The sequence below is a fragment of the Mustela erminea genome, chromosome 10 (genome assembly GCF_009829155.1).
Source record: "Mustela erminea isolate mMusErm1 chromosome 10, mMusErm1.Pri, whole genome shotgun sequence".
NCBI lineage: Eukaryota > Metazoa > Chordata > Mammalia > Carnivora > Mustelidae > Mustela > Mustela erminea.
Window position 1 is genome coordinate 54,581,178 of NC_045623.1, and position 27,004 is coordinate 54,608,181.

A 27,004-nucleotide genomic window follows, 5' to 3' on the forward strand; every position below is an offset into this window, starting at 1 on the left:
TGATCTACTTGACAGGAAGGCCTATCTCATTCATCTTAATATCCCTCACACCTATGTAGTGCTTAGAAGGTAACAGGCTTCCAAAAACTCCTTTTTAGGTGATGAATGAGCAAACGGACAATTAAGGCAATATTAGCTACTTCATGCTAAAACACAGGCCGAACTGATAGAAGGAATGACCACTAATCCATAAGATAATGGTCAAATATGACCTAATTTAATTCAAAAAAGTCAATCAAAGAGATTAGAAAAGGAACTGGACAATCAACTCCTATGTGTGTAAGAAAAAGACTGTGTGTGCACATGTGAGTGGGTGAAATAGTGTATTTCTCCCATTATCAGATTTGTTTTGATTTACAGTCAGGGGTGGACTCCACAGAAAGAGTCCCTGAAAATAGTCTTCTACTACAGCAATGTAACTTGTTTATCACTGACACTTAGAGTGTATTGAGATGAAGCTACATAGGAGTTCCTTTTCGAGTGACAATTTCCATTTAACCAGATGGAAGTTTCCAAAACATTAAGTCCCAGCAGGAAAACAGAGGACAAGCAGCCAGGAAGAGAAGAAGAGAAAGTGGGAAAGGTAGGGAGCACATGGACCTGCACACACTATGGGCAGGTCCTGCAGGGGCCCACTCACAGTTATTTCCCCTGTCATCCTTATCCCACAACGTACGCAGCTCTAATGCAGTGGTTAAAGTGTGAGCTCCAGAGCTAGACCATCTATGGGCAAATCCCAGCTCTGTGATCTTGAGCAAATGTTAACCGCGTCCTTAAGCCAGTTTCCTCATCTGCAAAATGAGTGTCGTAGTTCTATACGTCACATGGGGCTGTTGTGAGAACTAAATGAATAGAAGCATCCTGACCTGTGATAAGAATTCAATAAATTTAGCTGTTGCTGTTTTGGAAAATGAAATGCTGGGAGCCTAAGGAACTTGTTCAAGGTCCCAGAAATAGTAAGTGGTGAAGCCAGGTTTTGAACACTGGTCTGTTTCATCCCATAGCCCGAGCTCTTTGCTCTGTACCCTGCAGTTATCTGGCTCTGAGAAGGCTTACAATTTCTCTACAGTACTTCCACCCCCAATAGGTGCTCTTTCATATTCTAATCTCTTTCTTTGTCACACTTCCTTTTCCTGCCTCTCTCACCCTCTTTCCTATCTGTTTTTTTCAAAACTTTATTCATTTATTTTCTTCCCCTCTCTTCCCACTAGTGGTAACTTATACCTTTGCAGTGAGGACCTAAAGATAAAAAATGTTTATTTAAGACATTCTGAAAATGCTCTCCATCCTTCAGGATTATGAACAGAAACGCAGAAATCAAGCCTAGGACTTTTTTCCTACTAGTCCAGATGCAAAAAGGTGGGGGGAAAAAAAAACAACATAAGCAACAGAAGGAAAGGGGACCTGAGAGTTATCAACCACCTACTATGTTCCAGAAACATCTGGACACTTAATAATCTGTACATTATCTCATTTAATGAGGACTAGGAGGCTGACAAAGGTTAAATGATCTACACAACACTTGGGGCTGGTGAATGGCAAAGCCAGGAGTTGAGCCCAAGTTCCACTGTTCCCAAAGACCCTGTTCTTCCATTACAGTTTACTACAATAAACAAAAATCTGAACAAACTAGATAATCCAGACATTGACTACATAATCAGGATTTGGAATCCTGGGTGTGCTCAATGTCAAAGCCCGCTGACTTGTTAGTGCTAATGTCTCCAGTTAATTACATATTGGTAAGAAATTTGAAGGAACACTCATTGCCTTATTAAAGATCTATAACCTACCAGATTACTGTGGAGCTAAGAATTGAATTCTAGAATCACAGTCTCTTCAAAGGAAAAATTGCAAGTGAAACTGAAAATTTAATGGTGCCCACCTGCTGAGTTAGCCTCTATGGGAGAGAAATCATTAGTTGAATCTGTGTGAGTTTCAAAGTACAAAATTTCATGACCAGGGGTGTTAAACCACTGCTGCTTAAAGCAACATAAGAGCTGATATAAAAGAGAATCTCTGACATTCAATTGACACAAAATCACTTGAAGTTCTAACCTCAGTGTTATCTAACAAAGGCAGATAAAACTATTATAGGCAGGCCAGAAAAGGAAAGTCAAAGGCCAAGACCAAGTGATTCCAAAACAAATGGACACAAATGATTAAAAATACAAATATTGAGAAATGGAAGTCAGGTCTCCTGAGATGAAACTACCTCTTATATAATAAATGGGGAAACTATAGGGTTGAATATAGTCACCCGCATGAAAAGCAGCAAAGATCCTAAATTAAGCAGGAGATGGGTCTAAATGACCTTGAGGGTGCTTCCAACTCTAAAATCCCAAGATTCTGGGTTTCTGTGAAACAGTACGTGTAGAAAACAAATCAGAGTCAATCCAAGTGCTTCTGAGATGAGCATCCATATCTCAAGTCAGGCAAGTGCAGGGATGTGGTCAAGGGCAACTGAATTGCAGGTGGAAAGCAATGTCTCGATAGAGGTTTTCACAGGCAGTGAGGAGGAGTATAAAGATTTCCAAGAACAGTGAAAATGGAGAATTTACCACAAAGAGAATATGGAAAAGACATTATCTTGAGAGAATTTAACACAAAGAATATATGGAAAAGGCATTACCTAGGGAGGTTTCAGGTAGTGGACTAAATGCAGCTCATGAGATTTTTTGGTCCAAGTCATGCTCCAACCAGGACAAGGCAGAGATAAGTTATTTGTTGCCCTGGTTCCTCAATATCCACTTTTTGGGGATGACACATTTATTTAAAATCTAGTTTTAAACAATTAGATTCAAACAGATCTTGTAAGTATCTACTTGATTAAACAAGTTTTAATTTCAGATGTTATCACCAGCTATGCCTGCACAGGACGCCCTACAGAGACTCCCCCATTCCTCTTCCTTCTTGATTAATGATGTTTAACACTTGATTCACTCTTTCTTTTCACCTCTTTCTGTCACCTCTTTTACTGTCATGAAGGACCACCAGGTTATTTCTTCCCAGGAGCTGGTACCGTCATTCCCTCTGCCTGCCCACTTCTAATGATATGTTTCTCTCAACAGATGTTTCTGTTTCATACTTCCCTGAGCAAAAAGAAGTAATCAGGCAGGGGTTCCCTCATCTTTTCACCATGGAAACTTCCAAAATTCACCATTAATTCCCAAACATAGCACTCCTACTTCCATTACATTTCAACCCCTTAACCTGAGTGCTTGATCCTATCCTCTCTTGCTTTATCAAGGATCTTTCCTCCACGTCTCATGTATCATTAATTTCTCCCTCTCCGCTGGGACCTTATCATTACCTTGAAAAATCATTACATTTTCTCTGATCCTAAAACAAAACAAGCCAAAGCATTTCCTGATACCTCGTCCTGCTCCAGTTACTCCCTTGCATCTCTGCTCTCCTTCATAGAACTTCTTGGAGAGCTGTGAATTGTCCTGTCTTTAGTCCCTCACCTCACACTCACTCTCAACCTACAGCACCTTAGATTGTCTCCCCATCATTCTACTGACACTGCCTCTGGTTGGCAGTGAATCTGTGTTGCCAAATCTAAGGTCACTTCTTTGTTCTTATGTCATTGGACTACTGAGCAGCCTTTGACATAGTTGGGGAAGCTCTCCTTTTTTTTTTTTTTAAATATGTATTTTTTAGAAAGATAATCTTTTAACATTTTTTAAAATATTTATTTATTTATTTGCGAGAGAAGGGAAGAGAGAGGGAGAGAGTGCCTGCTAGGAGTGGGGCAGAGAGAGAGAGGGTGAGAGTCCCAAGTGGACCCTCCGCTGAGTGCAGAGCCTGATGCGGGCTTCAATCTCATGACCCCAAGACCATGACCATAAGATCGTGACCTGAGCTGAAATCAAGCATCAGATGCTTAACTAACTGAGCCACCCAAGCACCGCATTTTTAACATTTTTAACATCCAGGTCACAAGTGAAGAGCTCATTTCTTGATAGAAGCAGGGAGGTTTCACCCATACTAAAATTAATGGAGGCGTTGTGCCAAAGTGCTGATGGGAAACAAAACAAGTTGTATTGCAGTATAAAATTATGATTAGTTCAGAAACAAGCAAAACTAATTATTGTTTAGAGATACATACATTCTCAAACCTATGAGAAAAGTACTGATAAATGTACAGGATAATAGTTACCTCTGGGGAGGAATGACAGGGGTAAGAATATATCGGTAATTTTATAGTATTTAAGTTGAATGGTGAGTTCATAACTGCTCATTCTGTTGTTATCCTTTGTAAGGAGAAAGTAGCTTAAACTAGGATAATAATAGTGGCAACAGAAGGAATGAAGAGGTTCTGAATATGTTTAGGAGAGTCAAGTGCTAATATAGGGGAACAGGGGAAAAGGAGAATTTTTTTTAAAAGGACAATTTAAGGATAATTTCTTGGTTTTTGACTTCACTAACCAGGGAGATGGTGGGATTGTTTACTGAAATAGAAAATATTGAAACTGAAGTATTTTAGAGATTTTGTCTAGGCTATGTGTGGTTCAGAATGTCTGTTGATATCTAGGTGAAGATATGGAACAGGCTACCAGAGCACAAATCTAAGTTTTGGAGGGAGTCCAAGACTGAAACTATATACTCTACGTACCTACCTACCTATCATCTGTCTGTTTAGTTTTAGAGCCATGGGACTGGATAAAGTCACCTGGGAAAACAAGAGAGCCATAGGGGTTGACACTGAGAAGAGAAAAATGACCAGTAAGAGACCAAGAAGAACTGACCAATAAAGCAAAATAAAATCCAGGAATATGAGATTTCACAAAATTCAAAAGAATCTAGTACTTCAAGGAGAAACTAGCTCCCTTCTCCTACTGCAATGACCTTGGAAGCCATATGTTCTAGGTGAGGGAAAGCCACAAAATTCCCTTGGAATTTTGCATTTCTTCTTGGTGTTGTATCCTCCAGGAATCTTTCCCTAATGTTCCAAAATAGACTATAAGTCCTTGAGTTTGAGGGTCTGACTTGTTATCATTGTATCCCAGCACCTGGCATAGTTCCTGATACACAAACACCTTCCTCACAGATCAGCCAGAGAAGCATATATTTTTCATTGGTTTCTGTTTGGAAGGCTACAGGGAAAGCATTTCTTCCTTTGGGATAATCACCATCTTATCAAATAATTGAACCCAGACATTGATTTCTTCCAGGATAGGTGCTGGGCTTAGAGGGGACCAAAAAGAGAAAGAAGGGCAGAGACTGTCATTAGATCTCAAGCAACATTTTCCTTCTAATGAAAATGTTAGCATGTAAGCCTCTTTCAAAGGCTAAGAACTTTTCATTCTCATCTTCTCAGGTCTTACGCAAGAAGACACAAATATATATTCAAGTTTAGCTAGTTTAAGAGTCAGCAAATGATGGCCTCTTGGCCAAATCTGCTCCCTGTTTTGGTACAGCCTGTGGACTAACAATGGTTTTTTAATTTTTGTTTTGTTTTTGCATTTTTAAATGGCTGAAAACAAAGAGAAGAATAGTTTTTTGTGACATGTGAAAATTACATAAAATTCAAATTTGTGTCCATAAATAAGGTTTTATTGAGACATAGGTTTGTCTACATATTTATACGCTGTCATTGGCTGCTTGTACACTGTAATAACAAATTTTAGTACTTGACAGAGATATGGTCTGCAAAGCAGCAAATATTTACTGTCTGGACCTTTACAGAAAATTTTGCTGACCCCTAAGCTAGACTGTTATGAAGTACTTGACAACCAAAATGGTAAAATAATCTCTAGTATTTAATTGGCCTTTTCAGCCCAAGGTAAGTGAGGGATGCAGAGTAAAGAGTTCAGGCTATGCAATGAACAGACCAGTGTTCAAAACCTGGCTTCTCTACTTATTCTGGAACCTTGAACAAGCTCCTTCCCAAATGAAAAAAACAATAGCTAAATTTATTGAATCCTTACCATGGGTCAGGACTCTTGTCTTCATTTAAATTCACCCATCTTGGCAATATTTCAGAATTACAAATTACTAATTTGTAATTACAAATTACAAACTTGAGATGGGGTGGTTGCAATGGGTAACCCTACATTTTCTCCCCTCTGGGGGGGTCTCTCACCAATCACCCATGCCATCACCTATGCTGGGGAAGGGTTATTCCTTTACTGCTCTGCCATGAGTTTGAGCATGTAGCATTTTCTTTATTCGTTGTCCATAGTATAGATTACAGAACATGTAAACTGTACTTTAAAAAGTGGTGAATGTGCGGACAAAAACACTTAATTGATACTACAGCTCTGAGGAATGGCTTGTTCATCTTTATTTTGGAGTCTCCTCCTGGGTGTTCTGAATGCTGAGGGAAATCACCTCCCCCCAACACCTGGGCATATTCTCGGCCATGTCTGGAGGCCATGCAGCCCAAACTCAACTGTTTTCCACTACAGTCTAAATATTGCTCAGTTCCCAGTATCAGACCTGCTTTTGACAGATAAGGGCTGAGGGACTGTCTTCCTTAAGAGAGGAAAGCAAGTTCTTTCCTCCTACTCCTTATTTAGTGGCCATTTAAAAAGTGTTTTTCATGGAGGACCATGACAGAAGTTGAATTTGATGACACAGGAAAGAGCCATATGGAGTAAATAAAACCCTCCATCTCTGATGACGTGATCTAAATAACTGCCCAATCCACCAGGAGATAACATTGCTCTCAGTTTTGAGCAGCAAAGGCTGGAAAGGGCTCTATCATAAGGTCATTCACAGCTTTAAAAACTAAAAAAAACAAAACAAAAAAGAGAGAGAGAGAGAGAGAGAGAGAAAGCTTACCAGTAATTTTTTGAATGCCAAGTTACATATGAGTACAGAGCCAAAGGCTGAAAGGAAAACGTTCTTAAAAAAAAAAAAAAAAGTTCACACCTTTTAGGTGATATCAGTTGGTGTTTCATAAAGAAACTGATGACAGAAGCAGTGGTAAGGGGTGAAAACCATACCGCTCAGAGTAAGAGGGAAGAGGTCTTGCATCAACCCACAGAAGGATCAAACACAGTCAAAGGAAATGCAGACATTGAAAGGAAGCCAGCAGAGCTTGGTAAACGTGGTATCTCAGAGGATGGGTTTCTTCACAAATGTCTGCGATTACTCTGAACGAGCCAGTTCCTTGGTTTAATTCATAACTGTCCACGAGTTCACAACCATAACAAGCTGCTGCACTCATTGTTATGATAGTGGTTTATTTTAGGGGCTATGAGAAAGTTACTGTTCTACCTTGAAGTGTTTTTAATTCAACACGTAGACATTTAAAAAAAAAAATCCTTTTCACACATCTCCAAACAGGTCATTATTAAATGTCAGTAAGAATGACAAGAATTCACAAGCCCAGAGTTTCCCTGGTTTATAGTTAAGCCTAATGTGATAGAACTTAAAATCTTCTCAGCCTATTTACTACCTTGGCCTTGGACATAAAATATGGCCCATTTTCAAAAATTTTATCTGTAGGACACATAAACAAAGTATAATCCAAGAGGTATTTAAAATATACATTACTTTGACTATGTGTAATAAAAGAATAAAAAGAGTAAGCTCTGGATTAGAAAAAGGACAAACATTTAAACGGAGAACAAGTGGCTCAACATTAAGAGATTTATATCATAAGGGGCGCCTGGGTGGCTCAGTGGGTTAAGCCTCTGCCTTCCAGCTCAGGTCATGATCTCAGGGTCCTGGAATAGAGCCCCGCATCGGGCTCTCTGCTCACGGGAGCCTGCTTCCTCCTCTCTCTGCCTGCCTCTCTGCCTACTTGTGATCTCTGTCTGTCAAATAAATAAATAAAATCTTAAAAAAAAAGATTTATATCATAAAATGAGAGGGAATAAATTAGAATTTGTTGGGTGGATTTATTTTAAAATATTTTTTTAAAATACGGAATGCAATTAATATAAGAATAAAGGAAGAATACACAATTATTCTACAATTTATATATTAGGTATTTTATCTTATCAGGTAGACCCTTTGGGTCCTTGAAAGTCACTGGGGTATAACTGGTAAGTGCCATCAACTCTCAAAGGTCATTAACAGAAAATGAATGTAACTTGTATCATGAGACTAACTTACAGGCACACATATCCATAAATTTTACAAATAAGCACTTAAGAGTTTCTCACTTGAATATTTCAAAATCTCCACGTAATAAAATAATGGATTATATGACAATAATTTTTCTTATGAGCCAAATATACAGACTAAGAGAAGCTGTGTAGTATGTCACTAAATGAGTGCTTTTAAAAACTAATATTCAGATGGCTACTTCTTGTGTATCCAAAGATTTGCTAATATTGACATAAAGCTCAGACAGGTAATTTTGCTCCAATAAAATTACACCTTCATAAGCTGTCTTTCCCATAATTGCCAAAAAGAAAATCCTATCAGACTGAGAATTATATTTGATATCCTTTCCGTAGCTATGGGCAGTCTGGTGGCCCTCACTTGAGCAGTGAGTATCAAAGGCATGATGAAGGCAGTGCCATAATATTTAGAGGAGAGAGGATTGCTGGATGTTAAACTTTATTTAAAATGTTATGTCTCCTGAGTCTATCTTCTTTCAAGCTTTTAATTTTCATAGAATACAGAAAGTAACATCTATCAGGTTTTAACTTCTATAAAGGAATGAAATTACTGGTTATGGTTTTGTGGAATGAGAGAGTTCCTGAGATAAGAAGTGAAATAGAAATAAGAGTTATAACCAAACATCACTAAAGCATCAGCTGGTAACCACAGGACAACATGTAGCAAGCAAGGGTAGGACTAACTGAATGTTAAAATTTCCTAGCAATATAAACATATCGCACTGGACAATTACAGTGTTTAAGCTAATGTCAAAGTTAACTTGTTAATTAATGTACTCATTTACTTGTTCATTAATGCATTAAATTAACTTGTTGGTTTAGTACCAGTACTTAGAGATCCTAGTCCAAGGAAATCCTTATATCTTCCTCTCCCTCTTGTCTCTCTCCTCCCTCTCCTCCCACTCGCCTCTTTAAAAACACATACCTTCTTCTGGTGTTTGTGTTCTCAACGATTCACTCCAATCACTCCAACTCCCTTTATATAGATGTAGCTTAGAGGAAATCTGAAATTCATACTCTGTAAATGGCTTCAGATCCAGCAAATCATGTCTTCCTTTGGCATTTGTAGTACTGACCTTGAATCAGACAAGATTTTTTTAAAGGGGTCTATTTAAATTAAAGAATTCTGACATACATAGGTAAGAAACTTGAGTTAATAACTCCTTCTGTTTTTTTTTAGATCTATCATTCATTGAGAAGACAATGACAGGGTTATTGAATACAAAGGATGTTAATATGAATTAACTTCTCAATAAAAACAAACTCTGGGGTCTAAGAACCCATCTATAAAGGCCCAAGGGGGATCCTGAAACAAACTGAAAAATACCAATTTTCAAAAGAGCCTTGGAGAATTTTCTAGAGATTATTATTTATTTGGTCATAATTACAATGCGATAAATGTTTCTTTTAAAATAATTCTTTTGGGGGTGCCTGGGAGGCTTACTCATTAGGCATCTGCCTTTGGCTCAGGTCATGATCCCAGGGTCCTGGGATGGAGCCCTCCCTAGGGCTCCTTGCTCTGCAGGGAGCCTGCTTCTCCCTCCCTCACTCCCCCCGCTTGTGTTCTTTTTCTTGCTGCATCTCTCTTTGTCAAATAAATAAATAAAATCTTTTTAAAAATAAGATAAATATTTTATTTATTTGAGAGAGAGAGAGAGAGAACAAGAGCAAGCATGAGCAGGGGTAGGAGCAGAGGGAGAGGGACAAGCAGGCTCTCTGCCGAGCAGGGATCAGGGCTCAATCCCAGGACCCTGAGATCATGACCTGAACTGAAGGCAGATGCTTAACTGACTGAAGCATCCAGATTCTAACACAGACATAGAATTGACTTCAAAAAGAAAACTGTATGTTAAAAAATTAATTACTATATTTCTCCTGAGTTTCAGCTATATGTGGAACTTACCTTTTGTTATTATTATGAGTCATTATATTTTACAAAAATACAGGGAGGAATTATAATCTTAAATTTAATTGTAAAAAAATTAATGTCTAATATTAGATCAAATTGTGGGTCTTTATTTTTGGAATATTCAATTCCATATGAGTTTCTATGGACATTTCCTAATACTCCTCCTTCTAATATGTTAAAAAAATTACTAAAAAGTAATACAGAGGGAAGGGTAACAGAAAAAGGTGAAATGAGTCCTTTACTAGAAATAAACCACAGAAAATTAATATTGGTTTACAGAAGTCAATGGCTTCTTAGCCATGAAGTGGCTAAAAAAATTTCAGAATCAGGGACACCTGGGTGGTTCAGGTTTAATCCCAGGGTTCTAGGAGTGAGTCCCACATAGGGCTCCTACCTCCATGGGGAGCCTGCTTCTTCCTCTGCCTCTGCCTTTCCCCACCCTTCCCTGCTTGTTCTCTCTCTCTCTCTCAATTAAAGAAATAAAATCTTTAAAAAACATTTCAGAATCAGTGATCAGAACTAAAGATGGTTCTTAACAAGTAGAGGTATATGTGACTATCTGATATGTCCCAAGTGTGTACTTCAGGCTACACATTCTTAAACTCCGTATTTCGCCGGCAAGAAAATACAGAGACCTGTGCAGTGATACTAAGAGCCCCTCCCTGATTTTCCCATTTACTCTAAAAAGCATTACCATTTCCCAGGGCCCACTGCTGTTGGGCCGATATCTGAGTCGGTTAAGCAGCACCAGCCCCTCATCGCTCCACCGAAGGATACATCTGCTCACAGAAGCGTTCACACATTTGATTCTGATGTCCCATGGGGGAAGAGGTCTCACTGGTAATCAGGACAAACAAAAGAGTGTGATTCAGGCTCCACAATCAGAAATAAACTTTGTTTTGATGTGAGAGAAAAAGACTTGAACAAAACTCATTTCTAAGATACATGAACACCAAAGTTGGTGAAATATAGAAGACAGAAACCCCTGGCTTTCAGAGAAGAAACAGGTTGATTCACTATGAAATAACTAAAATAATTCTTATCTATCCTTATTTTTACCAAATAAACTACCTCCAACATTAGTGATAGTGTCAACTGCATTTAATCCAATATATCAAGAAAACCAGTGTGCCAAACCTGAGAGTCCCAATGGCTGAGAAGACAGAGGTGGCTAGTGGTGATCACCTCTCAGAAAGAGAAGAAACGCTAGTAGGAGAAGGTCATGTGGAAGGGGCAGAGGAACAGAGAACACAGGAAAAGAGGAAGAAGGAAAGGGACCTTACAGAGGAATAGTCAATGTGAAGAAATGGAAGGTAAGATGGGGAGAAGAATGATAGGAAAATATATAGTAAATGCCTATGTCAAGACTCATAGCATTATGTGAGCAAAAAGGTGCTGTGGGAAGAGAGAAGAGACACACACAGTGGAGGCCAGAACTTAAGGCGGGCCAGAAGCCCAGGCCTACTTCGGATAGTCAGAACTTGGACATGCTTGAGATTGGCCTCTGATTCAATTGCTAATTATATTTGCTCAGAAATGTGCTGGGATTGGCTTTGTCTGGCTCCCAAGGTGATGAGAGGAATGGAAGTAGGTATTCTCAGAGAAAGATGCGTTTGTACCTTGATACACTTTATCAGAGTTGTCACCTATGCTGGGGCCCAGCGGGCCCACAGGTAGCCTATCTCAGAACAGTGGAGTAACCATGGGGCTAAAAAGACACCTCTGCCAAGATGTGCCTATACTGAGCTTCATGAATAACCTTGCAGGACCCTCTCCTCAGTCGAATGGTATCACTGGTAGCTAATGCCTCCATAGGACTGGGCTCTTTTTTCTCCAACAGAAAGAATAATATTGAATATTTAATTTCATATGATCATCTCTATAAAGTTCTAGCATCATGCACCCTTTTACTTGCATCAAATATCTATTCTTTGTGACACTGTCCCTTTTGAAAAAACATATAGAACATTCAAGTGATGTTTAAAATAATGTTCGTATACCAGTGAATGATACCTGTAAAAAGTAAAATAAATTGTACCTATGTCCAGGAATGTAAATGTGGATGGAAATGATGAAGCACTTCCAAGGCTATTATTAGCAGTAACCTTGGCTGTGTAGCTGGATTCAGGCATTTCAGGGGTTAGACTGACTCCAAGGTCCAAATGGTCACAATAATGACTATTACATTGCTTCTGCCAAGTTAAATTTTTTGGTCCACTTAACCTATAAATAAAAGACAATTGTGTTTAGCAAGATACTTTATGAGCTACTTGCTCCTTCTAGTACAAAGGAATAAAATATTAAAATATTTAAAATTCTAGACATTTTGTTAAGGTCAGTCTTATTACTAGGAGATACATTATGGGAATATTTATATTCTATGGTCATAAATAGGAGCATATTTTCTTCCCTCTCCCCTTTCTCAGTAGGACTGAGACTTTTTGATGTTCATATAGATAAGTAACCATAGCTACACTGCCTAAATTCCCAAACCCTGGCTGCCATTCTGGCTCCTCAGGGCAGATCTAATTTTTATACAAAGCACCCAAGGCCACCTAGGCATTTTCTGCACAAAAGTGCCAGTTTTTAGTACACACTGGAACCCTGGGCTCCACTTCCTTTCCCCCATTTCCTGCTCACTTTGGCACACAGCAAACCAGCTGGGTCTTTGGATGGGATTATGGGATCAACTCCAGGGAACAGACTCCCAGACTCTCCTTTGTGAGGACTTTCAGGTCAGGCGAAGGTGCTTTAATAGGAAACTCCTCCAAAGCTAATGGAAAGCTACCACAAGGTTGAGTCTATTTATGTATTATGACCCCCAAGAGTTTGCAGCTGTAAAACAGGGAAGCGATATAATACAGCCAGTTTAACCCTATTACGGCAGGGAGGAACATCCATAACATGGACCTTGAATGCCCTGAAGAAATTTCCGAGTTAGAGCTCAGATCCAAGACCTTAGTTCCCACACTGCAGATGAAATTAACCAGTTTTAATTGATGAACCCTAGACTTTTTTCTTAAGTACCTAATTACTTAGAGGTGTCTAATGCCTCTCTCTGGTAAAAATAAAACTGTTAGATATTTCTAAGGTAGTCTAAGATAACACCTACAAAATAGCTGCAAAAATACAGTCTTTCACTCACTGTAAAGTATACGCAGTATATAGATGGGTGTCTTGTCCTCTGTCCCAGGTGCAGGTCACAGTCCCACGTTCACCCTTCTGTATACAAGATAAGTTTTGAGGCTGTTCTGGAACAACTTTAAAGACAAAGTGCAAAGCCTCATATTTTAAGCAGCACACAGTCAATGTCTCAATCATATTGTTAATATTTGGCAATAAGATAACAATATTTCCCCTATGTTTAGATTCCATCAAGTTTAAATTTGTTTCCAAGGCATGAATATCTTCTAAGAAACAATAGTGAATATGGATCAAACCTGCCAAGTCCTATACATTTTATCAGGTTTTTTTTCAATTAGACCTCACAGTAGCACCATCAAGTATTTATTGTTACTATCCTCAATTTATCCAAGAGGAAACTGACTTAGAGGCGAACTATCTTGTCCCAAATTATAAAACTGTGAAGTGGCAGAGTCAGGGCTCCAGTCCAGGAGTAGCTGACTTGAGTCAGAGCATTTTACCACCACATTCCCCCATTCTCCCTGACAGGTGAGCATCCAGGACTAGCTCTATTACTACTGGTGAGGTTGAGTTTACTTATCTAGAGTGAAGTAATTCAAATATTAGAAGCCTCTAAAGATTAGATCCATGGACTGGATATTCGCTGCCAAGACATTTCCAGCCACTGGCCCTAGACATGTCTTTTTGGGCTGTACCAGCTAAATCCAGGTGTAGCATCACCTGGAACACTTTATAAATGTTTATAAACTGATTCTTTATGTACATGGACACTGAGTACCTTCCATGGGCTGGGCATTACTAGCTATGGACATACAAATATGTACAAGGCAGGCAAGGTCCCTTCTATTAAGGGTGTGTATTTGTAAATTAAGCCATGTTCTAGTCAAAGGTAAACCCAAAGCTAGGAGTTTCTCAGATTTAGTGGAGGTAAGAGAAAATACTGTTACTCATTCATCTCCTTCTACTCTAATACTGCTACCCACATGTAAGAGATGTTTCATTTGGGTGAGATAAAACAATTATACCACTGGGGCACCAGGGTGGCTCAGTGGATTAAGCCACTGCCTTTGGCTCAGGTCATGATCTCAGGGTCCTGGGATCCAGCCCTGTATCAAACCCTGCATCGAGCCCTGCATCTGGCGCTCTGCTCAGCAGGGGCCCTGCTTCCTCTTCTCTCTCTGCCTGCCTCTCTGCCTACTTGGGATCTCTCTCTGTTAAATAAATAAATAAAATCTTAAAAAAAAAAAAAAAGCCCTAGATATTGTCTGTACCAAAACAAAACAAAACTATAATGGGTGGGATAAATGGCTTTTTTGGTGTATGTGTCTTTAGCAAACATCACAGACCTGGGCACGATAATTGCCCCCTATGTGATAGTAGACAGATTAACTTCTCACAAGTTCAGTTTCTTCATCTATAAAATGGGTATACAATATGTAGCTCATATAGTTTTATTTAGTGGAATAATAGACTTTCTTTTCCTGAAAGAAGACCCCCTCTCTCTCTATATATATATATGAAATATGTATATCTTATATTGAATATATATGAACTATACACATACAAACACACACACACACACACACACATACTGTATACAGTTTCCTGGGAAAGGGTGCAGGGAAGGAAATATTTTGAGCATGGTTAAATGTATATATACACTGTATATGTTTGTATACATAACTATTTATGACTGATGCACTTAGACTACTACCTTAACTTCTCATTTTCTGTAGAACTTTTTGTTTATCTTGGAGCCAATAAAAATTGTCTTGTTCTTCCATTAATTTTCTTATTATTAATATAATTCCAAACTCTCAAGCCGATTATCTGAACCACTATTCCACATATTCAAATGCTATTTCATTTGCCTGAAGACCTCTTTCTTGGGGCCTTAGGAACTATCCAACAAGACAGGTTTGCCTCTGAGCCTGGTACATAGCTGTTATTCTGATATTGCCCATCCTTAGTATAATGGAAGTTCCTTTATTTTTTTAGTGTTTGATCTCTTAAATCCAATTCTTTCTTCTTCCCTGATTCAATTATTTGTGTTGGTGAGGTACATCCTCCAGTAATTCCTTGGAAAAGGGTTCAGGGAGGAAATATTTTGAGCATGATTAAAAATGTCTTCATTCTACCTTCACACTTGACTGATACCTTGGCTATGTATTGAATTCTGAGTTGAAAAGAATTTTCATCCAGGATTTTGGAGATGATGCTCTGTTGTCTTCTACATTCTTCTAAATTCAGGTCTGAAGCCAGGGACACCTGGGTGGCTCAGTTGGATGAGTGTCTGTCATTGGCTCAGGTCATGATCCTGGGTCCTGGGATTGAGTTCCACATGGGAAAGGGCTCCTTCTCCCTCTATCTGCTTTGTCTGCTCTGCGGGCTGCTCTCCCTGCTTATGCTCTCTCTGACAAATAAATACAATCATTAAAAAAAAAAAAGAAGCCTGAAGCAATTTTGATTCTTGAACCACTGTTTTTAATTTTCAGTAGACTGCAGAATCTTTTCTTTGTCCCCACTTTTCTGAATTTTCACAAAAATATGCTTAATGAGGGTCTATTCTCCTCTGGATTCTTAGAGTTCATACATTCTGGGAAGTTTTATCCTTCAGTTTGGGAAAAAGTCTTGAATTATTTCTCTGTTGATTCTCTCCTATTTTTTCCTTTCTAAAAATCCCTAGTTTTTATAGTTTGGATCTTCCTCTAATTTTATACCTTATCTTCTATATTTTTAAGTTCTTGGTCTTTCTGCTCATCTATCAGGGGAAAATCTCCTCAGTATATAGATCCACCCTCCTATTAAATTTTTAATTTATTTATCTTTGGGAGGAATGTTTTCTATTCTCTGAGTATTTCCTTTCCACACAGCATCCTATTCTCATTCTTTTTTTTTTAAAGATTTTATTTTTATTTATTTAACAGACAGAGATCACAAGTAGGCAGAGAGGCAGGCAGAGAGAGAGAGAGAGAGAGAGAGAGAGAGAGAGAGGAGGAAGCAGGCTGTCCGCGGAGCAGACAGCCCGATGCGGGGCTTGATCCCAGGACCCTGGGATCATGACCTGAGCCGAAGGCAGAGGCTTTAACCCACTGAGCCACCCAGGCACCCCCCTATTTTCATTCTATATGCAATAGTTTCTTATAATTCTCTGAGGGTATCAAGGATAGTTTTTGTTTTTTAACATTTCTTCTCCTTGAATACATATTTCTTCCACTTTGTTTATATACTTTGTTCCATATGTTTATTCTGGTTTCTATCTTTTGTAGTACACCCCAGATTGTTATATTTTTCCTCATGCATAGGAGTGAGGGACACTAAATTACCAATTGGAGCTCTGCATGTGTGTCAGCTGAGGGGTGTCTGCTGACTCTGGGTTTCACTCCAAGGTGATCTGACAAGGTTTTCTTGGGAATCCATGTTTTAAGTAATTTTAGATATTTCCTCTTGGACTTAATAGATTTCCCTGCGAAAGATATTCTAACTTGAGTGGAGGAGGGTACAGGGCTGAAAGGAGCTGTATGTAAATCCCCTCTGTTTTCCAGCATGGAACTACCATCTCAGCTGAACTGGCTGGAACTAGTTTAGTGATCCTTTAATGCCAAGCCTCCAATCTTAAGCCAGAATAGTAGGGCAGTGAATGTCCAGTTACATGGAATTGGGAAAGAGATCTGAGAATCTGTTTTTCAAATAGATTTTTCAATAAAATCTCCCATTTTTAGTCCTATTCTTACTCACTCCCAGAAGGACACGGTATCACCACTTTCTGAGTGTGGGTGGGAGCTTCTGCATTCAGTCATGTTGAATCATGACATTTCTTACTGCCAGCTGCTGGCTAAGCCAATTATCACTGGTCTACCTGCTTTCCAGCTTCCAAAAGTTTGTTGATATGTCTCCCTTCCCTTTTCTTTTGTCCTTTAGAATTTGTGCCTCTAGAAAACTTTCTCTACTGCATCCGGGATTAATTTCAGGGGGATCAATGTAAATACATGTGTTCAAACCACCATCATTACCTCCATAGGGTTAAGGTAATGATGACCAAATGAGATATAAAGCATGTGGCCCCTTTAAGTAATGAAACAGTTAGTTCTCACTTATATCTTTATTCCTAAAAGTTTGCAGAGATTCTCATTTTAAAGAGCAAAAATTTTTTTTTGTTTTGTTCTTAAAGATTTTATTTATTTGACAGACAGAGATCACAAGTAGGCAGAGAGGGAGGCAGAGAGAGAGAAAGAGGAGGAAGCAGGCTCCCTGCTAAGCAGAGAGCCTGATATGGGGATCATGACCTGAGCCGAAGGCAGAGGCTTTAACCCACTGAGTCACCCAGGTGTCCCTAAAGTGCAAAACTTTTACTGAAAAAACAAGTCAACTTTCTAAACATGAGGCCCCTACACCATGAAATCAAGGTATACTTCAGCCCAGGACCTGGTTTTCGCAGAGACTATCTGTCCCAGGGGAAAACAGATTTCATTCTCTTCAATACAAGTGCATAATAACTGACACCAAAAAAAATAAAATAAAAAATAAATAAAAGAACAGAAATCAAAGCCTCTGAAAATTAAAATAGTTTGCAATATAATAGTTATGAGCATTATAGTTGTTATTGTTTTTGGTTTTTTTTAGAGAGAGAGTGCAACAGGGGGAGGGGCAGGAGAGGGAGAGAGACTCCCTAGCAGGCTCCATATGGAGACTGACATGAGGCTCAATCCCACAACACCGAGATCATGACTCGGGCTGAAATCAAGATTCAGAGCCCAACTGACTGAGCCACTCAGGTACCTCATGGTTGTTTTTGTATGTAAAAGCCCTACTTACAATGGGAAATTAAATGTCTTAGAAAAATAGCTTTCAGGGAGGAGTCAAGATGGTGGAGAAGTAGCAGGCTGAGACTACTTCAGCTAGCAGGCGATCAGCTAGATAGCTTATCTAAATATTGCAAACACCTGCAAATCCATCGGCAGATCGAAGAGAAGAACAGCAATTCTGGAAACAGAAAAACAACCACTTTCTGAAATGACACACTGAGGAGTGGGGCCCCGGGCTCTCGACTCCTCTGGGCCAGAGATCAGGAGGCCGCCATTTGTATTCCTGTCCTCTGAACTCTATGGAAAGCACTCAGGGAACAAAAGCTCCTGAAAGCAAATCCTAGCAGATTACTCAGCCCAACCCCTGGTAAGGGCGGTGCAATTCCGCCTGGGGCAAAGACACTTGAGAATCACTACACCAGCCCCTCCCCCAGAAGATCAACAAGAAATCCAGCCAAGACCAAGTTCACCTACCAAGGAGTGCGGTTTCAATACCAAGGAGAGCAGCAGAATTCTAGAGGAGGAGAAAGCAAAGCACGGAACTCATGGCTTTCTCCCTGTGATTTTTTTTAGTCTTGCAGTTAATTTAATTTTTTTCTTTTTCATTTTTTTTCTCTTCTTCTGCTAAATTTTTTTTTACTTCTACCCTTTTCTTTTTTAATGTTTTTTAACTAGTTTATCTAATATATATATTTTTTCTTTTTTTATATTTTTCTTTATCCATTTTCTTTTTTTAAATTCTTTTCTTTTCTTGTTTTTCCTTTTCTTTCTTTCTTTCTTTTTGAACTTCTTTTTATCCCCTTTCCCCCCACTCACGATTTGGGATCTCTTCTGATTTGGTTAAAGTATATTTTCCTGGGGTTGTTGCCACCCTTTTAGTATTTTACTTGCTCCTTCATATACTCTTATCTGGACAAAATGACAAGGCGGAAAAATTCACCACAAAAAAAAGAACAAGAGGCAGTGCCGAAGGCTAGGGACCTAATCAATACAGACATTGGTAATATGTCAGATCTAGAGTTCAGAATGACAATTCTCAAGGTTCTAGCCGGGCTTGAAAAAGGCATGGAAGATATTAGAGAAACCCTCTCGGGCGATATAAAAGCCCTTTCTGGAGAAATAAAAGAACTAAAATCTAACCAAGTTGAAATATAAAAAGTTATTAATGAGGTAAAATCAAAAATGGAGGCTCTCACTGCTAGGATAAATGAGGCAGAAGAAAGAATTAGTGATATAGAAGACCAAATAACAGAGAATAAAGAAGCTGAGCAAAAGAGGGACAAACAGCTACTGGACCACGAGGGGAGAATTCGAGAGATAAGTGACACCATAAGACGAAACAACATTAGAATAATTGGGATTCCAGAAGAAGAAGAAAGAGAGAGGGGAGCAGAAGGTATACTGGAGAGAATTATTGGGGAGAATTTCCCCAATATGGCAAAGGGAACGAGCATCAAAATTCAGGAGGTTCAGAGAACGCCTCTCAAAATCAGTAAGAATAGGCCCACACCCCGTCCCTAATAGTAAAATTTACAAGTCTCAGTGACAAAGAGAAAATCCTGAAAGCAGCCCGGGAAAAGAAGTCTGTAACATACAATGGTAAAAATATTAGATTGGCAGCTGACTTATCCACAGAGACCTGGCAGGCCGGAAAGAGCTGGCATGATATTTTCAGGGCACTAAACGAGAAAAACATGCAGCCAAGAATACTATATCCAGCTAGGCTATCATTGAAAATAGAAGGAGAGATTAAAAGCTTCCAGGACAAACAAAAACTGAAAGAATTTGCAAGCACCAAACCAGCTCTACAGGAAATATTGAAAGGGGACCTCTAAGCAAAGAGAGCCTACAAGTGGTAGATCGGTAAGGAACAGAGACAATATACATTAATAGTCACCTTAGAGGCAATACAATGGCACTAAATTCATATCTCTCAATAGTTACTCTGAATGTTAATGGGCTAAATGCCCCAATCAAAAGACACAGGGTATCAGAATGGATAAAAAAACAAAACCCATCTATATGTTGCCTCCAAGAAACTCATTTTAAGCCTGAAGACACCTCCAGATTTAAAGTGAGAGGGTGGAAAAGAATTTACCATGCTAATGGACATCAGAAGAAAGCAGGAGTGGCAATCCTTATATCAGATCAATTAGATTTTAAGCCAAAGACTATAATAAGAGATGAGGAAGGACACTATATCATACTCAAAGGGTCTGTCCAACAAGAAGATCTAACAATTTTAAATACCTATGCCCCCAACGTGGGAGCAGCCAACTATATAAACCAATTAATAACAAAATCAAAGAAACACATCAACAATAATACAATAATAGTAGGGGATAATAGTAGGGGACTTTAACACTCCCCTCACTAAAATGGACAGATCATCCAAGCAAAAGATTAGCAAGGAAATAAAGGCCTTAAACGACACACTGGACCAGATGGACATCACAGATATATTCAGAACATTTCATCCCAAAGCAACAGAATACACATTCTTCTCTAGTGCACATGGAACATTCTCCAGAATAGATCAAGTCCTCGGTCCTAAATCAGGACTCAACCGGTATCAAAAGATTGGGATCATTCCCTGCATATTTTCAGACCACAATGCTCTGAGGCTAGAACTCAACCACAAGAGAAAGTTTGGAAAGAACCCAAATACATGGAGACTAAACAGCATCCTTCTAAAGAATGAATGGGTCAACCGGGAAATTAAAGAATAATTGAAAAAAATCATGGAAATAAATGATAATGAAAATACAACGGTTCAAAATCTGTGGGACACAACAAAGGCAGTCGAGGAAAATATATAACGGTACAAGCCTTTCTCAAGAAACAAGAAAGGTCTCAGGTATACAACCTAACCCTACACCTAAAGGAGCTGGAGAAAGAAGAAGAAAGAAACCCTAAGCCCAGCAGGAGAAGAGAAATCATAAAGATCAGAGCAGAAATCAATGAAATAGAAACCAAAAAAACAATAGAGCAAATCAACGAAACTAGGAGCTGGTTCTTTGAAAGAATTAATAAAATTGATAAACCCCTGGCCAGACTTATCAAAAAGAAAAGAGAAAGGACCCAAATAAATAAAATCATGAATGAAAGAGGAGAGATCACAACTAACACCAAAGAAATACAAACAATTATAAGAACATACTATGAGCAACTCTACACCAACAAATTTGACAATCTGGAAGAAATGGATGCATTCCTAGAAACATATAAACTACCACAACTGAATCAGGAAGAAATAGAAAGCCTGAACAGACCCATAACCAGTAAGGAGATTGAAATAGTCATTAAAAATCCCCAAACAAACAAAAGCCCAGGGCCAGACGGCTTCCCGGGGGAATTCTACCAAACATTTAAAGAAGAACTAATTCCTATTCTCCTGAAACTCTTCCAAAAAATAGAAATGGAAGGAAAACTTCCAAACTCATTTTATGAGGCCAGCATCACCTTGATCCCCAAACCAGACAAGGATCCCATCAAAAAAGAGAGCTATAGACCAATATCCTTGATGAACATGGATGCGAAAATTCTCACCAAAATACTAGCCAATAGGATTCAACAGTACATTAAAAGGATTATTCACCACGACCAAGTGGGATTTATTCCAGGGCTGCAAGGTTGGTTCAACATCCGCAAATCAGTCAATGTGGTACAACACATCAATAAAAGAAAGAACAAGAACCATATGATACTCTCAACAGATGCTGAAAAAGCATTTGACAAAGTACAGCATCCCTTCCTGATCAAAACTCTTCAAAGTGTAGGGACAGAGGGCACATACCTCAATATCATCAAAGCCATCTATGAAAAACCCACCGCGAATATCATTCTCAATGGAGAAAAGCTGAAAGCTTTTCCGCTAAGGTCAGGAACACGGCAGGGATGTCCATTATCGCCACTGCTATTCAACATAGTACTAGAAGTCCTAGCCTCAGCAATCAGACAACAAAAGGAAATTAAAGGCATCCAAATCGGTAAAGAAGAAGTCAAATTATCACTCTTCGCAGATGATATGATACCATATGTGGAAAACCCTAAAGACTCCACTCCAAAACTGCTAGAACTTGTACAGGAATTCAGTAAAGTGTCAGGATATAAAATCAATGCACAGAAATCAGTTGCATTTCTCTACACCAACAACAAGACAGAAGAAAGAGAAATTAAGGAGTCCATCCCATTTGCAATTGCACCCCAAACCATAAGATACCTAGGAATAAACCTAACCAAAGAGGCACAGAATCTATACTCAGAAAACTATAAAGTACTCATGAAAGAAATTGAGGAAGACACAAAGAAATGGAAAAATGTTCCATGCTCCTGGATTGGAAGAATAAATATTGTGAAAATGTCTATGCTACCTAAAGCAATCTACACATTTAATGCAATTCCTATCAAAGTACCATCCATCTTTTTCAAAGAAATGGAACAAATAATTCTAAAATTTATATGGAACCAGAAAAGACCTCGAATAGCCAAAGGAATATTGAAAAAGAAAGCCAAAGTTGGTGGCATCACAATTCCGGACTTCCAGCTCTATTACAAAGCTGTCATCATCAAGACAGCATGGTACTGGCACAAAAACAGACACATAGATCAATGGAACAGAATAGAGAGCCCAGAAATAGACCCTCAACTCTATGGTCAACTAATCTTCGACAAAGCAGGAAAGAATGTCCAATAGAAAAAAGACAGCCTCTTTAATAAATGGTGTTGGGAAAATTGGATAGCCACATGCAGAAAAATGAAATTGGACCATTTCCTTACACCACACACAAAAATAGACTCAAAATGGATGAAGGACCTCAATGTGAGAAAGGAATCCATCAAAATCCTTGAGGAGAACACAGGCAGCAACTTCTTCGACCTCAGCCGCAGCAACATCTTCCTAGGAACATTGCCAAAGGCAAGGGAAGCAAGGGCAAAAATGAACTATTGGGATTTCATCAAGATCAAAAGCTTTTGCACAGCAAAGGAAACAGTTAACAAAATCAAAAGACAACTGACAGAATGGGAGAAGATATTTGCAAACGACATATCAGATAAAGGACTAGTGTCCAAAATCTATAAAGAACTTAGCAAACTCATCACCCAAAGAACAAATAATCCAATCAAGAAATGGGCAGAGGACATGAACAGACATTTCTGCAAAGAAGACATCCAGATGGCCAACAGACACATGAAAAAGTGCTCCATATCACTCGGCATCAGGGAAATACAAATCAAAACCACAATGAGATATCACCTCACACCAGTCAGAATGGCTAAAATCAACAAGTCAGGAAATGACAGATGCTGGCGAGGATGTGGAGAAAGGAGAACCCTCCTACACTGTTGGTGGGAATGCAAGCTGGTGCAACCACTCTGGAAAACAGCATGGAGGTTCCTCAAAATGTTGAAAATAGAACTGCCCTATGACCCAGCAATTGCACTACTGGGTATTTACCCTAAAGATACAAACGTAGTGATCCGAAGGGGCACGTGTACCCGAATGTTTATAGCAGCAATGTCCACAATAGCCAAACTATGGAAAGAACCTAGATGTCCATCAACAGATGAATGGATCAAGAAGATGTGGTATATATACACAATGGAATACTATGCAGCCATCAAAAGAAATGAAATCTTGCCATTTGCGACAACATGGATGGAACTAGAGCATATCATGCTTAGCGAAATAAGTCAAGGAGAGAAAGACAACTATCATATGATCTCCCTGATATGAGGAAGTGGTGATGCAACATGGGGGCTTAAGTGGGTAGGAGAAGAATCAATGAAACAAGATGGGATTGGGAGGGAGACAAACCACAAGTGACTCTTAATCTCACAAAACAAACTGAGGGTTGCTGGGGGGAGGGGGGTTGGGAGAAGAGGGGTGGAGTTATGGACATTGGGGAGGGTATGTGCTTTGGTGAGTGCTGTGAAGTGTGTAAACCTGGCCATTCACAGACCTGTACCCCTGGGGATAAAAATATATGTTTATAAAAAATAAAAAATTAAAAAAAATACTTAAAAAAAAGAAAAATAGCTTTTAGAAATATCAATAGTCAAGCATATATTGAGAACAACCAAGCAAGGATCCATTGTCTTTCGTTTATTACCTTTAATTTCTAAGTAGTTTGTGGATCAACCCTGCGAGGTTAAGTTAGAGCACTGATGGCTTAGTTACTACACAACTTGAATAAGCTCTTGGGAGCAAAGCCACCCAAGCCCAGGGAAAGGCTGGGAAAAGGCTAAATTACCTATTCCTGGTTCTGAAAAACCAGCCAACTTTATGACAGCATTCTCAGGATATACAATGGCACTACAAAAAAGAATGCCACTTGTCACAAAAAAGAAAATGAGCTGTTTACTCCCTCACTAGATAAGATTAAGCTTACTACACTAGGTGAAACCAAAATTCATTACGTCTTTTCTTGGAATGACTAGCCGTACTCAGAATAAGCTATTGCTTCCAGTCAGTCCTTTACCTCAAAGGTGCTAAACTTGCTCAAAGAGCAGTCATTGATGGTGTGTTTACCACGAGAGCACACTGGACAAGCAACATTCCGGCAGTACCACCTAACTTAGCTGCACTATGACAGATCCTCTTAACCATTTCCTTAGGTCTTCTGAGGCTGCAAGCCTTTACAAATCCATCTCTGGATGGAAAAGTCCCGCTGCTGAGATCAAGACCTGAGCCGATATCAAGAGTCAATTCTTAACCGAATGAGCCACCTAGGTAATCCACTAGATGGAAAACTTTAAACTTTAAAAATAGAAAGATGTCAAAACACTCTAACACACCTGAGAAAAGGTGGGAAATAGAACAGGATGGCTAAGGACATGTACAAAAATATTGACCTCCAAGGCTACTGTTAGCCTAAATATGAAGAAAAACAGCAGCAGCAACTGACATCACAGGCTTGGGAACATCTAATACCAATACATGATATTGGTCTGCTAAGATAATGAGTTATGGAATGAAATATTCAGGTGTTTTGAGGACAAAAGAGATGAGGACCGATGGTACTTTTCAAAGAAATTTACATTTTTCTATCACTTTCTTGTACTTTTTTTTTTTAAGGGAAATGGACGCATATCCAACATGCTGCACACAGGAAGAAGAGTCAAGCCAGCTGAAACCACCACCCTAGGGCTTATCACCTCAGTGCCTTCTACGTGTCTGGTACTATATTAAGCACTTTGCATACCTGGTGTCATCTAATCACTACAACCATCTTATGAAGAAATGAAGAAAGAAACACTGGGGCTCAGAGAATTAAAACTGCCTATCGGTACACTGTTGGTGACAGGGTTAGGCTTCAAAGCCCATGCTCCTTTTAAGATACCACAGGCAGTCGGAGTTGAGAGTACATGACCCATGAGCGGTGTGAATAGAAGACCACGAACTGGAAGAGGAGGTCTGGACCTGGTTTATGTCTCCACAGCCTCCAGTGATTCATTTGACTGTTTGCTTGGTGTTCTGCTCAGTGCTTCCAGTGGCTCTCCAGCAAGATTGCTTGGCACCAACCATATTCTTAGAGGTTACAGAAAAGTGATTTCCATCTTTCTTGAAAAGAGTCTCACTGAGCTCTGTATCACTGTCTTCATGTCAGGGGCTCTGTCCTTGCATCTTGGTCAGTCAGCCTGCAGTCCTCCTACTCTTCCCATGCCTCTTACTGGCAATTCCAGAGCTTCTCTGGAACCATGGAGGCAGAGTGTCCTGGGATAACTCAGAGCTCATGCATGGTCACTCGTTTGCCTTGCTGGGCCTTCAAGGCTAAGGGTGTGGACTGTAGTCTACAAGTTTTAGGCAGATATATTGCTGGCTCACCCAGGACACTGTGGCTCATGCTATAGATGCCAACTCTGATGTCTTAGTTCTTACTCCCAGCAGCTTCCCGGGACCAGCTGTGCAAGCCAGCAAGTAGGGGGGCAGATACCCTATGGGTATACTTTAACCAATGACAGTTAAGTTCTCTTTCCCTGTCATTGTATTCCCATGTTTTTTTCTGGGACTGTCCCCAGTGACTAAGCAACCAGCTGTGTTTTCTGTTGGTGCTGTGGCCAGCTCAGTAACTTGACCTCGTGTTTGCTTTGGTCCTTTCCTTGCTCATTCCCTTGCTCTTGTTCCTTGAGACTATATAACTCAATTTTCCTGACAAAGCACGAGCATATTAGTTCTATTCATGGAGCTTTCTAGAAAACCTAGGAAAAGAGTGTGAGAACAGTTCTCCTTTAACCTCTGCTAAGTATGATGGCCAGTGCTCAGGAGTTAATGTGGATGTAAGGACTATTAAGTTAGGGAAAGGTGAATTGCTCAGTCTTGGGTAGTCAACCTGGGCTTCATAAGTCAAAAAAGGATCTTTTTCTTCTTTTTAGATGGCTGTAGCTTTGAAAAAATTCTCATAAATCAAGAAGGCATGAAAATTCAGCTGCACAGATTCTCTTTCATACCACTAGAGTCCAAGGACAATTAATGGCCAAACATCTAATGGGGAGGGAAGCGGGGGAGGGAGAGAAAATATTACTAAATGAGATCCCAATTCTATTGCTTTCTGGATTTCTCACATTGAGGTGCTCATATTGCTATCAAGATAAAATACATTCATGTGGCCAGAGAAGAAAGAACACTGCCCCATATTCAGATTTCTGTCTAACACATTAACAAATACCAAAAGATGACTAATTTTTAAGAATTCAGAATGGAATGCTCACCACCAACCAAGATCTCTGCCCCACATATTTGTAATTCCTTGTTTTTGCTACAGGACAGTTTGCAGAAAAACACTGTTGTACCCAGAGGAAGATCTGTGACTTGAGAACTGAGGAAGTGACCATGCAGAAAATTGATTCTTCTTTTGAACCTGTAGAGGATTAACTCGTTAAAACTGGGATATTGTGAGCAGCCTTGTTCGGGCTTCAAAGAGCATGAAATATTGACAGCTGATCCAAGTGAAATTACACGGGAAGGCTCCACAGTCACATCTCCTCTCTTGCATGCATCTGCCAGAAGATACAAGTCAGCACATAAGAAACCCATTTCAACATGGTGGGTTTGTATGATTCTCAAT

General features: G+C 39.3%; 1 protein-coding gene across 6 annotated transcripts in view; it reads right to left on the minus strand.

Annotated features, from left to right (window-relative positions):
• The window catches only part of IL12RB2 (interleukin 12 receptor subunit beta 2), an 82,900-nt gene that overhangs the window by 42,720 nt on the left and 13,176 nt on the right, over window positions 1–27,004 (minus strand). For 3 of the 6 annotated variants that reach the window (XM_032303830.1, XM_032303828.1, XM_032303829.1), the window contains 4 exons: window positions 13,133–13,247; window positions 12,026–12,210; window positions 10,682–10,824; window positions 9,004–9,154 (listed from right to left, as the gene is read on the minus strand). In XM_032303830.1, coding sequence (XP_032159721.1) covers window positions 9,004–9,154; window positions 10,682–10,824; window positions 12,026–12,119 — 388 coding nt within the window. In that variant the 5' untranslated portion in view covers window positions 12,120–12,210; window positions 13,133–13,247. Of the gene's footprint in view, window positions 1–9,003; window positions 9,155–10,681; window positions 10,825–12,025; window positions 12,211–13,132; window positions 13,248–26,648; window positions 26,937–27,004 lie in introns of all 6 variants that reach the window. The other 3 variants (XM_032303827.1, XM_032303826.1, XM_032303831.1) reach the window with 2 other exon arrangements.